The 18,500-nt window shown below is 40.2% G+C and overlaps 1 protein-coding gene across 22 annotated transcripts in view; it reads right to left on the bottom strand.

The window, feature by feature from the left end:
- NRXN1 (neurexin 1) overlaps window positions 1-18,500 on the bottom strand; it is a 1,167,944-nt gene that overhangs the window by 584,844 nt on the left and 564,600 nt on the right. For all 22 annotated transcript variants that reach the window (XM_044263931.1, XM_044263930.1, XM_044263938.1 and 19 more), the window contains 2 exons: window positions 14,570-14,951; window positions 13,279-13,469 (listed from right to left, as the gene is read on the bottom strand). In XM_044263931.1, the coding sequence (XP_044119866.1) occupies window positions 13,279-13,469; window positions 14,570-14,951 (573 nt within the window). The remainder of the gene's footprint in view (window positions 1-13,278; window positions 13,470-14,569; window positions 14,952-18,500) is intronic.

Genomic DNA, 18,500 nt, shown 5'->3' on the forward strand with positions numbered 1-18,500 from the left:
CAATCTGATTTTTAGATATGGCAGCTATTTTTCAACTGCCTCCTACCAACAGTTAAGGAGGACACCTGCATTCTTTGATGGCCAAACTTAATACTTGTGTATAACAGGTGTATGCATCTCTGTGTGTGTGTGGTGGGGGGTGGGGGTTCTGATCAAGTTCACATCCAGACTTTAATGTTTTCCTTGTAGTGAGTATTAAGAGTTAATATTGTCATTATGTTTATAAACAGGACACATAATGCTTTCGCCGTTCTGAAATTTTTGTTTCTATCTGATATTTTCAAAACAAACTTGACCAAAAAAAGAATTTTTGTTTTAAAAGGAGAATTACAAAACTTACAACGTGAAGACAGATTCTGTTTGTGTGTTTGGCCAACAGACTGTGAGGGAAAGCTGGTGGGCATGCTAAATGGGAAGTAATAAAATGGAATTGCTACGGAGGTGTGTGTAGCAATCCATCTTCTTCTAAACCCACTCCACGCCAGTGACACCATGGCAGATGGGGTATGAGTTCAGGCATGTAAATTCATGCCAAGCTCACTTTGTCTCGTGGTTTCGTAAACTTGCCTGTAGGTGAAAGCGCAGTTCAGATAGTATCATTATTCTTCCCGTTCCTCATCCGACTGACAGCGGGTGTAGCTACCTCAGACATCCTTTTAGCATCAGACAGTCCTGTCACCACTTCCGGTTTCCTTTCTCACTCAGCGTGTGATGCTGTCTGGGACCGCACGTGGCTTGCCGAGGTTCTCCATCTCAGAGCTAATGTCACACCTTAAACGTGCACAGAGCCTCGGCTTGGGTGCTCTGCCACCTCCTGTTCTATTTGTTCCTCACACCAGCTCTTCCCGATAGGCAGGAAGTTATTATTAACCCCAAGTGTGCAGGTAAGGAAACCACCCTTCTGAAAAGGTAAGCTAATTGTCCAAGACAATGCAACCAGTACCAGGAGAAGGACACCAAAAACTCCAACCCCCGGGCTACCTCTTCTCCCACTACACTACGTGGCCTCCTATTTTTGCTAAAAACAATCCCCGTGACAGGAATAGAACAGGTGGAGGAGTTTAGAAACGACTGCTCCTGAAATTAACACAGACTTATAACTAAGGGACCACTAAGAGGACCTATGCAGATCTTCTCTTTCCTAAGATTTTGAGTGGTTCTGAATAGCAGTTTGGCTTTCTTTCTTTTTCAAAATAACTTTCCTTAACTCAAAGAAATTTTCTTTTCCTATTTCAAAATAAAGGAACATTTATTTTGGGTGGGGAAGAGCTAGTGCTATACGGGGTAAGTTTAGAAGAACACCTCTTCCCCATAATAATGGCCTGTTTAATGCAGGTCAAAAAAATGACATCTGTTCTCAAGTAAGATACACAGAATAAAAGAGGGTAAAGCCACCGATGGGTTTTGGACAGCATGGAAGGACAAAAATGATATAAAGTACACAAAAAAAACTTCATGGACATTGCCAAAAAATCTTCTAAAATACATGAGCTTTATAGAGTCAAATAAAACTCTTATTTTTTTTTCTTAAGTATCTGAACTTCTCTATCATTTTTTTTTTTTTCCCAAAGAAGGGATTCTTTCTGTGCCTGGAAGATGGAATATTTTCAATCAGGTTATAAAATCTCACTGGAATACTATAATTCCCTACTGCATATCTCCAAATAATTTGTTTTTCCAATATTTAAATTACTCTTAAGGAGAAATGCAAATACTTAACAACAGTGACAAAAAGGGGAACAGGAAGGTGTGGTTAACCTTCCCTAAAGGCTAGCACAAGGAAGGGCTTAACAATAGAACAGACTGAAAATAGCCTACTGGGGCACCGGCTGAAGACTGATCGGCCAATGTCCCATCATCCAACCAAGTACTTAATTTGCTTGGACCTGGTTTCAAGTACCTATAAACATAAATTTCTATAGAATACATGTTAAGAACGTTCGACAGTAAAATTGTTAGCTATGGGGCTATGTTAGCTACTGGCTGGCTCAATGGGTTAAGCCTCTGCCTTCGGCTCAGGTCATTATCTCAGGGTCCTGGGATCAAGCCCTGTATTGGGCTCTTTGCTCAGCAGGGAGCCTGCTTCCCCCTTTCTCTCTCCCTGCCTCTCTGCCTACTTGTGTTCTTTCTCTCTCTGTCAAGTAAATAAAAATAAAATATTTCAAAAAATTATTAGCTATAATGCTTGAGAAAGATTTCAGAGGCTAAGGAGATAGAACCAATACATAGGTTCTATGCAAGCATATGGGTGGGAAGAACATGTGGAAATTCGAAGTAGAAATATCTAGTTCTCCTATAATTACCACAAGTGAAATCTTCAGCACTATAAAACGTAGTCATGTGTAAGTTTGAAGTTTTATATGGAAGAGGGAATTTTTTCTTTACTATATAACATTTCACCCTAAGTGTTAAAAAAGCAGTATCTTTCACTAGAAACATTCAAAAGAAATTCCATTTTATGTGTTGGCAAATACACATAGTAGTATTTAAATACTTCCACAAACCTGGGTTCAAATTCTATTTCTAGGGAACTCACTCAGCCTTTTTTAGTCTCTGTTTTCTCATCTGTACCGTGGAAACACTAACATCTCACTCATCTAACTGTTGTAAAATTAAGAAGCCACAGGGTGCCTGGGTGACTCAGTCACTAAGCATCTGCCTTCAGCTCCAGTCATGATCCCGGGATCCTGGGATCCAGCCCCGGCATCAGGTTCCTGCTCTGTGGAAAGCCTGCTTCTTCCTCTCTCACTCCTCCTGATTATGTTCCCTCTCTTGCTGTCTCTCTCTCTTTCTTTGTTAAATAAATAAAATGTTTACAACAAACAAACAAAAAGATTAAGAAGCCACACCTATGAAAAAGAATATTGGGAGGGAGACAAACCAAAAGGGACTCTTAATCTCACAAAACAAACTGAGGGTTGCTGGGGGGAGGGAGGTTGGGAGAAGGGGGGTGGGGTTATGGACATTGGGGAGGGTATGTGCTATGGTGAGTGCTGTGAAGTGTGTAAACCTGGTGATTCACATACCTGTAACCCGGGGGATAAAAATATATTATATGTTTATAAAAAATAAAAAATTTAAAAAAAAAAAAGGAAAAGAGTATCAAAATTTAAATCCTGGCTGAAGGACCAGCACAATAGAGATAAAATAATCTGAGTCTGAGACAGACAACCCAACACTTCCTGACTGCAAAAATTTTTTTAAAGACTTCTATGATGTAAAATGATCATAGAATTGTCTTAAGAGTGAGCCCAAACATTTCCTCTTAGCCGGTATATGGTACAAATACATTTTGAAGTGATAGTTTGAGGTAAAAAATAATACTGTAGCTTAATTATATTTGAACATCATGCTTATTTAATTTAATGATTTCACATTTAAGCCCTTAATACAGTGTGTGACACAAGGTACTCAATAAATGACATTATTTAATAAGTCACTAATTATGATGCTGATGGCACTAATGAAGGCGGTTTATACATCCCTGAACAGAGAACAAAGACAAATGCTAGGCCAGGAGACAGTTTCTTTCATGAAAATATTCAGTTTTTCATATGACCCTGTTGCTGTGCATGGTTCAAACTTGTGTCCTAGCAAAAGAACAAATAATTCTTTCTCAGAACATCAAGCTTATCAAAAATAGATTGAACCAGGCATGTACAATTTATAAATGCCAAAGGTCTGCTGTGTTGTAGATAGAGTACATTAGCACACGACATTAAAGGGCTTGGAGAAGTCTTTTTCCAGTCTCAGGGCTTCAAGGGGAACCGACCGTGGGCAATGTAAGTAGTGGGTGTAATGAAGCCAGACTGGGTGGGGGGCAAGAGAGGAGGGGGAGCCTTGTGCTGCCTGCCTAAGAATGTTAATAAGCAACCTCTAAGAAACCTGGAAAAAGTGGCCTAAATATTGTCAATGCCTTCATATCCAGGTGAACCTTACAAAATCCCCTCTTATTATAAATGCTCAAGTTTCAAAGAACACTTTGGCTGATCTTGGGAACCGTTCTGAGAAATGAGATCTCATGTGTGAAATATTTGTAACAGTGCACGGGATATGATAAGTTCTCAGAAAGGGTTAAAATAATTATCATAACTATTTAATATTTAATATCATTATCATTACTGTTTTGGTGAGATATTTAACCTCCCGAAACCTCACCTTAGTTTCATCATCTGTAACATGGAGCTTAGTATGGCAACCTGGCCACTTTGTCATGAAAATTGAAGAGATCGTCTCTGTAAACCTCTCAGCTGATGCTTTGCAAAGGGTACGTGATGATGGAGAGAACAGTGATGTGCCTTGCCTAAGGACACACATAAAATAAATAGAAGGGATGCTATTTCACCTATGCCTTTCCGACCCCAGAGCAAGAGTCCTTAATTACAATGTTATATTGCTTCTTATCCTCAAGAAAAAACACAATAATTAACTGCAGAAGTCAAGAAAGGGCCCTTTTTAAGGGCAGAAAGAGAAAAACACATTAATGAGGCATTAATAAGAAAGCCTGATTGACCTAATGCAATTCCAAAGTAGTACTGGAGGTAACTTCCAGCGTGTCAAAAACACGAGGGCCTCAGCAGCACAGTAGCATGAAAATGTGCTTTGCTACGAGGGTCAGGATGGTGGAAATGGCTCTGAAGCATCTCTACAGTGGTAGGGGTATTTTGTCCTAAGCCCAACTCACTTTCCAGTCTGTTCTGATTTTGAACCATGGCTCAAGAGGAATTGTTCAGGATTAAAGGGAGAAACTGAAAACTACTGTGATCTCTGGGTCACAGTAGAAGAGGGCTGGATCCACATTATTACTAAACCCTAACTAAATGGAATCACGGCTGAAAGTAACAGTGATATTTACTTTTGAGATCTATAAGGAACAAATGTAATATTACCCACAAGTCAGCCATGGCTGCTCTGTCCTTTATAGATCTAGAAGAGCCTGGTTTAAATCTTTCCAATTTCGCAGAGGATAAAAATCTAGCATTCTCTCTCCCTTGTGCTTCCCCAAAATCCAAAAAGCCTCTGACTTTGGTTTCTGCCTTTTGTATCTCATGTGTTCTCTCTGATTCCAGATCAACAGTCTCACTCCACCCACAGGAGAATTTTATCCATGCAAGCATTTATGAATTTAATCATATGAACATTTTGGTGGTGTGCAAAATTGAGTTTTTCTACCATCTGATGGCTGTAGCTCTGACCCCCAACCCCTGCCCGGAACAACGCAGACACACCGCCTTGATTTTTGCATATGAGCTTATAGATCACCTTTCAGAGCCCTCGATGGCTCCACTTAGTCTCCCAAGTAGTCTGTTAAAATATTTCTTCCAACAAATCCAACAATTCATATTTTTTACAGTGACCCTGCCTCCTACCATCCCTCATTCTAGTCACAGAGACCATGTTATGTTCCAATCAACCTTACTCTCCAAGAATTTGGCACTAGGACTCTGAAACTCAAGTGAGCCTCTTGTGGGTATCTGAATTGCTCAGGGGTGAAAAGCCAGGTAGCTTTCCCAATGCCTGTGATAGCAGGGAAGCCAGTGTGCCGAGAGGGAGAATAATGAGGGCTTTTGGGGGAACCAAGAGAATGCAAGTCACAGCCCCAGGGGAGACCAAGAGAGTGAAGATGCTGGCTTGTCGCTGACAGGTTTCCCAAATACAGCTTTCATGAGGTCCAGCCTTAAACTTTTTCTCTCTGACCCTTGGGTTCCTTAAAGGATATACGTTGAGTCACTTCTCCTTTTTTCACTGAAGTTAGTCTGAATGGTTTTATGCTTTTTGTACCCACAAAGATCTTTTTCTAAATCTCCTTTTAGAAAAAGAAAGAAAGAACGTAAAAAAAAAAAAAAAAAAAAGAGGTTGCCCTTGAAAACTCTGAAGACCCAAGTACTTCTTCGGTAAGAGAAATGTTACCAAACTTGGCTTCTCGGATGGCTCTGACACCGAGAGCTCTTGACCAAGAAGCTCATCTTCTAAAAAGACATCTCAGCTGCATGCCAGGCATTCCCTGAAGAGAGATGAACACTGAAGGCTTAGCTACAATGAGGTGAGGTCTTACGAGCGGTAGCTGACCCTTAAGAACCCACCTCAGGACACGTAGGCACGTTCTCCTCCACAGCATAAATGTCACCAGCTGTAAAATCTCATCTTATCTAATCATTGTCCTGTTGGGATATGGTAAATGGGCACGTTGTCCAAAAGGCATTTGAGCACTTGGTTCAGGTTTCCAGGACCCCAAACATTGCTGTGGGAGGACCAGGAAAGGCTATTTCTCTGAAACAGACCTCTTCTCTGCTATTCCAAGCACATAAGCCAAGACCTGAAGCTGTCAGAGCTCAGCCAGTGTCAAGGGTAAGCAGAAACCAGCATCAGGGCTTTAAGCACCTGTATCACCTGCCCTAAAGTAACTGAAAATTGGGAGGATTGGGGCCTTTAAAATTGCCCCAGAAATAAAAAGGCAACACACCACCAGTCTCCATCTTGAGCCTAGGGCGGACCACATGAAGAGTCTTCTCCAAAAAGACCACAGATGTTCTCAGATTTCTTTTCACCGTGTTGCTCCAGGCTTTCACCTGCAGCCAACTGAGTTGCTATGAGCAATAAAACTTGTCTTCCCTGGCCTATGGTAAAAAGTGTTCAACTGGGAATTAGAAGACCAGATCTAGAAACACTAATTGTCTGTATGGTGGTGCTGGCACATTTCCCTTGAGCACACTGGTCTCATCTGTAAAAGAAACAACTCAGACCAGTCTGTCTCTCAGATTACTTTGAGCTCTAAGCTCCTATGATCCTAATGGTGGGAAGGTAAACTTCAAATAATAGGTTTAGAAGGTGTAGAAAAATTTAAACATAGAAAACCTATGCCCAATATGGAAGAGACTCCAAAACAAATACAATGAGTGGAGGAATTCAAAAGAAAGCAGAATTGTTGACTGGGAATAAAGAACTTACAGTCTGTTCAGCTGTCTAAGTTGGTCCAAGGAAAGCAGAAGGAGGAACTTTCATACCCTAGGTCAAAGAGGAGGTCCAAGACAATTGGGCATGGGGAGGAGATGTCTCATGGGGAGTGGGGGTGACAGTGAGATTTAAACACACTCACAAAGGCTTTGCAGTAAAGAGACCAGACTTAGACTGATATCTGGAAAGCCTGGGAATCCACTGGAGACACCAGGAGAGAAATAATTATTTCCTATCTCTAATTGTCTTTCAATTCTTGTGTGGGAAACACAGTAACAGATGTCAAGTCTTGCTTTTACATACTCAGAGCCTGATGGTCTCTATTCTGTACTGTGCCTGCAAAGTGGTCTCTTTTCTCCAGTTTGCCCCCATCTTCGGCAGTGAAGCCAAAGGAATGACTGTAGATTGAACTCTACCCTCTTGCTTGAAACCCCTTCTTTCCCTCCTCCTCACCTCTGGCATGACACTCAGGGCCCTTCTAAATAAACTAATCACCCCACTCCCTTTTAAGAAGCTCACAGAGCCTTCCAGCTCATGACCTCCTTCCCAGAGATCATCTTTCAAGTTCGGGTTTTATGCCAATGCAAATTTAGTTCTGTGTGTACAGCTACTTGGCCTGAAGAAGTAAGCCTAACCCAGAACAGTGGGGCAAAAGCCCATGGACTTGTGTTCTAGGAAGGTCCACTCACTGTATGAGACCACGTCTTTGGGGGAACTTGAAAGTGAGATGAAGAGACAAACTGGTAATGCACAGGAACAAAAGCAATAGTTTGAAGCCACAAGGCAGAAGCCAAGCATAGGAGAAGGCAGGGAACAGAGAGAAATTATCTCTAAGTGGGAGAAGACACCATTGAGAAGGGATTGGCAGTAGAGCTTGAAATTAGGGAGCAGTGGATATTCATGTCCAAGGGAAGACCTGGGAGGGCTGCTCTTGAGATCCTAGTATGACAATCAGAACAAAGTTCTTATTCTCTGAGTAGCCTCATTGTTCATCAGCTGAAAGGATTTCTTGTCTCTCTTCCTAATGGATCCTTAAAATAATCTCCCATTAACTAAAGTAATGTGAGTAAATCTCAGCTCTTCACAAATTAAAAAAAAAAAAAAAACCTCACAAAGACAGCTTAAGCAACAGGACAACAGATGCCTGCTTCCAGTTTCAATGCTATCTTCTGCTTTAAAAGGCTCTACTCAGAGTTGGACTCTTCTCTGAAAGTTTCATTTTCAGCAAATTGTCTGGGCAAGGCACACAGTCTGAAAATACACAGCTCAGGCATACTGAAACATGATCTGGACATGGGAATAAAATCTGAATCACGAAAGAACAGCAGCAATGATTTGTTAAAAGGCAACATTGAAGGGCAGAGAGAGGGGGGCATAGGTATAATATTCAGGATTGCAGAGGGTAGGTAGCTGAACGGGAGAGACACCGGCATACTATCAAGATGAAAAGAACGTGAATACTATTCATCTTCAGTCTTTGCTGAGAGGCTGAAAGTATTTGAAAGGGCAGTCCTGGTTGGTTGTCTCTGATTATGGAAACTTTCAGGCACTTAGTCACAGGATAAACAAGAGCAGGTGGCTGCTTTCAAAGTAAGATTTAAGGAGGAATATCAAGAAGATTAAAAAGCAGATAACGGTCAAAAGGAGAGAAGAGACATGGTAGGAAGACAGAGCGAGAGCTTGCTCAAAGCCCTTGAGGGCAAGGGATAAGGAGGGAGTGGGAGAACAAAGGCTCACACTCTGCCTGAGCTGACCTAGTTGGGGATTATTCACTGGTAAGTAGTTTGCTAAGTGGCCACCTGAGGGCACTGTATTCTCCACACTCAGAAATCTATTTTTCCCCCCAATCAAGTAAATTATCCTCAATTTGCTAAAGGATAAACTCAAGTAATGCCCTAAAGAAGGGTGCCCATGGAAAACAGGGGCTAAAGACAATCCTTTCTGCCTATCTTTGTTCTTTTACTAGATTAATGTATGAGCAAGACTGACCTTAATTCAAATCCCTGGATGAAATAAAATAACCTCATTTAAATCTATTTAGTGTTTAGTAGAAAGTCAATAAGTATTCGCTCCTTCTCATACACATACATATACAAACATATAAATGTGCCAAATACAGGAACAAGAGAAGGAACATAAGGAGGAATTACACGAGCCCTTTGTCTCTCTAAAGGGGGCAGGACTCAGAAGTCCCACAATGAATGCGCAGCTGTGCTAGGAAATCATTGTGGAGAGCAAATTTATGCTGTTCTTTTCATTGCGTGATCCAGCTTGTACATAATAGCCAGAGGGAATAGAACACAAACAGCTGGGAAATAAAGATGAAAGCAAAATTGTATCAGCAGGGAGAGACACAGAACCCCCTGAGAACTCCGCAGTGTTACGAAAGATAATTTGAACAAGGTCACCTGCATGGGATTCCTCCTCCCTGAGAAAGATCATTAGACTCCTGCCCATTTCTGACCATCTCCAGTGGAGTCAAGGTGGAGAATGGAATAAATGGTTCCTAGCTTGGAAATTTCTACACTAAATTCCTCTCTATATAATGACACAGAGATGCAGATAAAAGCATACGTTATTATAAAGGCCCCAAACATTATTAAATGGCTGAAAACAAAGAAACTCTGCTTCAGCACAAGGAGAGCCTGTGGAGGTTCCCCACCACCTCAGGCTTGTAAGGCAAGTTTTCATGGCCTGATGCTGCCCTCTAGTGTCTTTTTGCGGTATGGTAACATGAGGGAAAAAAAATACTTAAACCCTGAAGTAACCTATCCATGTCTCTTTGAACCAGGCCTGACAAAACAAAACAAAAATAAAATTCTAAAATAAAAGTATAACCAGGATTTGTATCACATTCCAGAGTGACTTAAATTTTGCTTCAACAGGGACACCTCATCTTTTCAGGGTTCTGAAACACATGGCATCTACATTAGAGAGTGGTCTTCAAAAATACAGACACACATTTGATCTTAGCCAAAAGGCCGACACCGGCCATTTCCTGCACCTTACTCTCAAGTGTCTACGGCTTCAGTCTGTCTGAGGCAGGATCCAGAAACTTGCATCTCATGAACCCCACCACATAACTGTGAAGGGGCAATGTTGGCTGACCTCACCTTGAGAAGAACTAAAGATTGTGGTGGAGACTTTGACTGTAGAATAAATAGGATAACTTTTTTTTAATTCTTTAAAGGCAAATATACATGAAATAAAACGATGGGCCAAAATAGGTCATCTTTTATTTTTCCCATATTTAGAGTGTCTGAACTCTACGTGACTAGCACGCTAAGAAAACAATGCTGTTCAGTTCAGAGTGAAGAGTTCCTGGATGCTCTCCTACATCAGTCAGCCCTCCCTAATTCCAGTGGGTGTCCACATGGAAAGGAGAAAATGCCTGGTTGTTTTACTCATCCTTCCGAAATCCCTTAAACATAACCTCCCCTAAAACTCTCCCTGGTGCCACCAGATTCGTTTTAATGCACTGAAGTGTCTCCAGGGTGTCCTGTTCTTCTCTATCCTGCAAATGCTCCAAGTCAGTCTGCTCCATGGGACAGAAAGCTTCTCAGGACAGGAACTCTTTCCGCCTCTTCAAAGATGCACTCTCTGGGATGCCTCAGAGACTCAGTTGGTTGCCTGTCCTGGACTGAGTCTGGCATCAGTGCTCCCTGCTCAGCAGGGAGTCTGCTTCTCCCTCTTACCCTCCCCGCTCTTGTGTGTGCTCTCTCTCAAATAAATAAATAAAATCTTTAAAAAAAAAATGTACTCTCCATTCTTTGCACAGAGAAAGTGCTCAGTAAACACTCCTCATCTGGCCAATGCCTCTCACCACATACAACAAAAGTTCGTGGTGATGGAATATTGGTGAAGTGTTGCCACATGACCACGCTCCCTTCTTAAGCCCCATGTGGGTGGCACACGTGGCAAGCGGGCTTCTTTGGGGTGATAATCACCATTGGACCACACATTTAATTTATAAGCCCGCAGCTTTGGCTTTTAATTTTTAAATTTCAATTTCAGAAACTTACTTTCACTTTTTGGCATAGCCTGATAAATTTGGAAACACACAGGAACTTCATGAGGTAAAGGGGGTTGTCATTAGTGTAGAATCTCTATTCAGCTGGGAAATTCACTTCAAGTTTAAATAGTGATTTTTTTTTTTAAATACAGATGCACTCAGTCAGAATTCACTGCTTAGTATCTAAATATTATATAAAATGCAATTTTCAACTCATTGTTTTAGTTTCTGCTTTGTAGATAAATAAAGCCTTTCTTACACTTGGAATCATGAAACAATGTTTTGATAAACATCAGCTCGAGGGTCACTTAGATTTGTAAAAGTCCCCCACCAAAACACCAGAAAGAAAGGTATACCATGACCTCCTATTACCCTCACTTCAATTTTTTAAATGAACAATAAGTAAATATTTACCTCAGGAGAGAGTGTCCTGGTTGTCCAGTGAGCTAGAACCCATTGCCTTGCATGACTTCGCTATACCCTCAAAGTGTATGTAAATCTGTGCAGGTCACAGACATCCACCAACCAGGAACAGCTTCTTTTCCAGCCCCGTTAGTGTCCCATACAGTGTCCGCAGTTTCCAGTAAAATTCATTTATGCTAACTGAGGTCTCCCTCTCCACAAACGGGACACCATCCAGCTTTAGATTTGGTGGCTGACATGACCAGGACACCAAATGTTACAAACTCCCCTTTTCCCTTGATAATTACCACCTGAACCCCCTGTGCAAAACAGAGGGACTTACAAAATAGGAAAATACGGAAAATGCACTCCATTCTCTTCAGTCAGAGAGAAGAAAGAGAAAGAGCTTTAGCCTGTTAAAGAACATTTCCTTTGAATTTCATTTTCCTCCCTGAGCTAAGCTATTAGCCATGTGGACACAAACAGGATCGCTTTGAAGTTAACAAGAGGCCCACTCTGAAAAAAGGAAGACAGCCATTATCACACATTTTTATGTGTTGGACAAATATAGTCCCAGGATTGTAAATATATTCTACAATTACAGGATGTGAAACACTTTTCCCCTTATTTAGAAAGAGCCTTTTTCTCTAGAAAGAGTTCTGTTGGATTTTCTTTTTCCCTTTCTCTAACTTCTCCACATATTTATCTTTTGAATCAAAGGAAAAGATCCCGTCAATATAAATCAACAGCTCTTGTCAAGCAAAACTGTGCACACAATGATTCCTGCAGGGCTGTGGAGTACATCAGGATAGGGGAGCACTGAGGGGGTGCCTCAGAACGGGGGCTGTGTTTACTGGCAGTTGTTTTTATCCCTAGACAAGCCATTCAAAGCTCAGATTTCCTATATTCATTAAAAAAAAAAATGCTGATAAAACCTGGTCTGGGGCACCTAGGTTGCTCAATGGGTTAAGCCTCTGCCTCCGGCTCAGGTCATGATCTCAGGGTCCTGGGATCGAGCCCTGGGTCAGGCTCCCTGCTCAGCAGAGGCTTGCTTCCCCCTCTCTCTGTGCCTGCCTCTCTGCCTACTTGTGATCTCTCACTCTCTGTCAAAAAAATAAATAAAATCTTAAAAAAAAACAAAAAACAAAACAAAACAAAAAAACCTGGTCCAGTGCTTGTTGCCATGTTAAATGAGATGGGAATATTTGAATATGTTCTTAGTGAATCACAAAGGCCCATTCAAATAGAAACTTCCGTTATTTTCTCCCATTATTGACATGTTTTCTAAGCATTAGTCTTGCTCACTTGAGAAATCAATAGGGAAAGAAAAAGTCTGTTAAACTTTCTTAGCAGCTGGTGATGGAAGCATTCCGCCGTGTGTGTGTGTGTGCGCGTGCGTGCGTGTGTGCGTTGGGGGTAGAATGTTCTAGCAAATTCACTTCTGGAAACTTAAGGGTAAAGGCCAGGCTCAGACCCCTATTGGTCACAGGCTCTGTAAGTATTCAGGAAACCTCACCAAGGAAAGAAAACTAGTAAGCTCTAAAAGAAACTCCTTGGGTATCTAGTTATCTTGACCCCAAATTGATTAAAAACTGTAGGGACTGAAGAAACTTGCAAGCAACCTACTCGTCTTTGTAATATCAAGACTGAGAACATGTTTTCTCTTTAAATTTTAATCATGCATGCATTCTTAGAGGTTGCATTTTTTGAGCTATTAAAAATACATATGTTTCTGCCACATTAAAGGGGAAGAGAAGCTTGTGTGTTGTATTATTAAGCATGTTTTGGAAATGAAATTCTGGTCAGTCTTTGCAAACAGTACCAATACACACACTCCAAAAAAAGGACCTGCCATGTGAGTGGAGCCCATGTGGGTTCATGCCTGTTACTCTGACTTGGTGTGCACTTACTTTTGAGGTCCAAGTTCCTGGCTCCCGCGGTGATTTGTGTTGTGATTTTCGTGTCAATCTTGACAGTGTGGAGATTGCTGGTGTCCCTTGATATCATCACATTGTGCCACTGATTGTCATTGAGAGGTTTATTTGAGCTCCCTTTGATGAGGTTAGCACCATTTCCCAAATCAAACACATAATGTAAGTACCTGGGAAGAAAGCAAAGGTTGAGAAGGTGCCATTGTTTCTTGAATTTTTGATGGAGTCCAACTAGATATTACAAATGGAGTTTCGTTTTTTTTTTTTTCCATGTGGTTCAGTGCTTGTTAGAAGTCAGACAGTGAGTTGTACAAGAAAGTAAGAAACAATACGATTTCATCGAAAAGGATTACTCATTGTCTGCATTAGTGAAAATTATTTATAGCATCTTGGTCTACAACACACCTTATGACACTGGAAGGTCACCTTTCACTCATTCCCTATTTCCACCACTCTCTCCATCTTTTGCCAATTTCTTACACCTGCCCTCTTTTTCTCTTGAATGCTTGTTTCTTATTTGGGAAACGTGCACTCATCCTTCAAGACTCAGCTCTGATATCCACTCCCAGCCTCATACATTTTCCCAATTTCCCCAAAGACTCTCCTGAATCTTTGTACATAATCATCTGAGGCAACAGTTCATGCTGTTTTTCCATTATATCTAATCATTCCCCATTTTAGTGCTTGGTACGTTCTCTAGTCCATTTGTAGCTATGTTATAATGTTCACTGATTGAAGGAATGAGTACTCAAATCAATTAAAAGACCTCAAATTTTCCTCACCGTTTCAAAGAAATTTAACAAAAAAAAATATTTCCTTCTAAATTCTTCAAGGAATTCTGATACAGAACTAAATTTGAATTAATGAGATTTTGTGGAATTAAAGTAATCTGATTACTTCACATTAGGTAATTAGCACACATTTCTATACATTTGTAGAAACTCTTTGGTAAAATTACAGTGTGCATAGTAAGAAAAACCACATTTGAAGTGTACAATTCATAGAAGGCTTATCATTATAATAAATCGGTATTATTTGTACCTTGTAAATGAAAATGTAGGTATAAAAGACTCTACTGATTTTCTATTAACTTTATAAGATATCTTCATAAGATAAGAAGTGATCTGAGCAAATATATTATTTAAGCCATTCCCCCACATCCCTGCCCACTTCCTTAGAAGCCAACATATGTGTTAAATGTATATTTTTGGATATTGAGGTCCATTTTGCAATTTTTTATTCATTGGTCACCGAACTTACATATACTCACCCTTTAACTAATTCAACCACAATAAAGTCATTTCCATCCCCACTATTATATAGAATTAGTCCATCTAGGGATGTTGTCTTGAACTGGAAAAAAAGATGCATAGAAGTGTAGGCTTGCAATGTAGCTAAGGCAACATAGCTTGATTTGGTCTTGAAGGTGACAGGGTCTGCTATGATGTTCCTGAAGCCGAATCTGGCATTGAGCTCGCAGTAATCTATGTCACCATTTTTACACAAGTCAATGTACGCCATTCCATTAAATGTCAGGCTCTGGAGGTGTCCAATGAAGTTGGAGGGGACAGAAGACAGATACCGGCGTTCTGTGATGATGCCAGTCTCTATGTTATGAAATTCCAGCCTTGTGTGATCACCTGCCATTTGACCTAAAAGGGAAGATAATGTATTACTATGGGGTTTTTTTGTACCTGAAAGAAACGCCCAACTTGAGACTTCCATGACAATGATCACCTTTTCAAATACAAGGATTCAAATGCCCATTGACTTCAGTTACATACAGTACAAACATGGCAATGATATTAAAAGGTGAAGCTGGATACTTAACGATACTTAACTTTCTTAGGTCAGGTTTTAATCTCTGTCCAAATTATAACCTTAACAAAAATAACCTTCAGTAGGCAAAGTTACAGAATTTTTAAAGTGTAAGAAATAAAGGAGGCAAGAAATAGAGAAAAAAGAAGGAAGGGGAAGAGGGAAGGAGAGAGAGGAAAAGAAAAAAGAGGGAAGGATGAAGAAAGAAAGGAAAGAAGGGAGGGAAGAAGGAAGAAAAAGGGAGGAATTAAGGGCAATGATTATTGTCCTAAGTCAACCCATTGGAAAGTGATACATTCCAGTTTGGTGAGGATGTGCATTTCTTTATAAAGAAAAGCTCTTCAAGGGGCACCTGTGTGGCTCAGTGGGTTAAAGCTTCTGCCTTCAGCTCAGGTCTTGATCCCGGGGTCCTGGGATCGAGACCCACATCGGGCTCTCTGCTCCTTGGGGAGCCTGCTTCCTCCTCTCTCTGCCTGCCTCTCTGCCTACTTGTGACCTCTGTCTGTCAAATAAATAAAATCCTTAAGAAGAAACAAAAAAAAGAAGGAAAGAAATGCTCTTCAAGAAAAAGAAAGGGGGGGCACCTGGGTGGCTCAGAGGGTTAAGCCTTTGCCCCAGGTCATTATCTCAGGGTCCTGGGATCGAGCCCCGCATCAAGCTCTCTGCTTGGCAGGGAGCCTGCTTCCCCCTCACTCTCTGCCTGCCTGTTTGTGATCTCTCTCTCTCTCTCTGTCAAATAAATAAATAAAATCTTTAAAGAAAAAAAAAAAAGATTGTGTATTTTCTGATACTCAATAGCTAAAATGAAGGGCTGCTGACAATTCTTCCAACAATGAACCATGAAAATGTGTCTACAGTTAAATATGCACGTTTCACCTTCCCTTTACTGTGCTGAACAATTCCCACAGTCTTTCCGAACACTGGCCTCCCATCCACTGCCAAGTTTCCGTTGATTTGTTCTGGACGCATGCCATTTTCTTTGCATTTATGTTTTGGATACTTCAAGTGGGTATACTATACAATATCAAGGCATGCCCAATTTTGAAAATATGAGTAAAATTAACTCCCATTACCCTAAAGCACAATTATTTTTTAAACACTCTAGAATGAAGTTTGGTTGCAGATTTATTTATTGATTAACTTTTCAATTCAGCCCCCATGCCTCTGCATCCCACCGAATTACTCTGTCAACCCCATGAAAGCCCATCCTAATCCCAGCTTCACTTCTAAGGTGATTACTGTAACCTATCTTACTGTTGAAGGTAAAATAAACAAAGATGTGAACCTGTTTCTCAGTGTACAACATAAAGTACTCTTATCATTGCTAGTGATTCGCTCCCAGCATCTTGCTCTTGTCTAATTAAACTGCCATTTGCTTTCTTCTGAAACTCAAAAAGGTCATTTAAATTGCAATCAAGTTCTTCCAGGTGCTAGTTTCACTACTCAATTTGGCATAATTGGAAAATTTATCGAGCTTGCCCTATCCCGTCATCCATGATATTAATGAAAATACTAATTAGAGCCAATCCCAGGATCAGGCCCTGCGAAAATGCACTGAACCTTCTTCCCAGGTGTAATGAAGAATGAACAACCATCTCCATGGGCCTCCCTTGACCAGTCTGACAGATTTCCATTTCCTTAGTCAAGACAGTAAAATATTAGATGGCATTTTGAGGAAATGCTAGTGAAACATAAAAGACATGCTTATTCTTGTGCAAGAAAAACTGTCTACATACATAATTGATTTTGATGCTTATAAACTCATTGGTATAAAAAACTCTCCCCTGAGCTGTACTTAATTCCGCTTAATTTCCACACTTCTTTACTAATCCTTGATCCTGGTAACAGCATTCCCGCCATCCCTTGATTTGTTCTCTTTTCAGCTATCACTTGTTTTTTTTTTGTCTTTTGGTTTTTTTTTTTTTTTTGCCCCTGATTTTGTCTATGCAAACTTCTTTTTAATACAGAAAATATGACCATAAATAATTGTCTCTCCCCCTCTTTCTTCCCCACGATGCCTCCTTGTTGTCTGTCAGTTGTAAAAATAGTATTAAATCCCAAGCATTTATGGTTTCTTGTATGACATCATTTCTCTCTCCTTCAGTTCTTTTGTTCAATGACCTCAATACAATTCTGCCGGGACCTACTTCGTTGTTAGCAAGTAAAAGGAGGCTTTAATAATTTTCAAATATCATACCAGAAACACTGAATTAATAAGCTATATAAAAGGAAGAATATAAAAAGCTGGAAAAAAAAATCACTTGAGCTTTTATACTACTTTGTCTTTTTATCTATTTCATTATGTTAAAATCTGAGTCTTAACTCAATGAACCTACCTCAAGCCTGAAACTGTCAACGGTTTTTTCTTAAAAGCTCCGTTAGTGAGACAACAGATAGTAAAGAAACGCCACCCCCAGCACCCCCTCCCCCAAATTTCAAGTGCTTAAAATTAAATATTATCTCAAACTGTCAAGTTCTTGATAGCTCTGAAACATGGAAGCGCATTTTGCTTAGCAGGACGGAGAAGTTCAGTGATAAAAATAACAAGTGATGTCTGTTTTCTTTTCTCAAAGGAATAGAATATGTATGCAGATCATAAATAATAAAAAGGTAGTAAAACAGTTTGGGAGCAACCATGGCCCAGTTACAAGAAAAATCATTATGGCCCATGTTCAAGAGTCTTTTCTTTTTTTAATAAGCATATATAAATCGCATTGACAGTAATGGCAGATACGCTTGCTCGCGAGGGAAAATTAGCACCAAAAAGCCATTATCCACTGACTAAGAAGACATTAACTGCTGCCTTCTAAACATTTCTTTTTTTTCTCTCAGAATTTACTCCAGAGTTTAATCCTCTGGTAGTAATGTAACCACCTCTACTATTAGACACATATATTGATTATGAAAAAATAAAGGACATTAAAGGAGAAAGATTTTTTAAGTTTCCAAGCATTTAGAGATGGAGTGAAGAGAATCTGAAGTTAGCAAAATGCCTCTGACCAAAGGGTATGGGTATACCCGACTGACAATGATCTCTAATGAAAATCGACCACTGGACCATGTGTCTACACAGAAGTCCTACCATGCAAACCAAATCTTTATACCCAAGGAGATAATAGCATCAGCCATTGTATGTTTAATCTTGTTCAGAGTGGGGCTATATTGCCGCTGCAGAACAAAATAACCCTCAGCCCTATATCAACTTAATTCACTTGAAGTTATTGTGCGTGTGGTGTAGATATATGTATGCGTCAGGTGTTTTGTGTTAGGAAATGAAGAAATAGTATCATGAGGAGCAGACTTGGCTCCTGTTTTTGTAAAACTTATGGTATATTGGGGGAAAGACAGACAAGAAGAGGTAAGGAAATGATAAAATATATATG

The sequence above is a fragment of the Neovison vison genome, chromosome 8 (assembly GCF_020171115.1).
Source record: "Neovison vison isolate M4711 chromosome 8, ASM_NN_V1, whole genome shotgun sequence".
Classification (NCBI taxonomy): Eukaryota; Metazoa; Chordata; class Mammalia; order Carnivora; family Mustelidae; genus Neogale; species Neogale vison.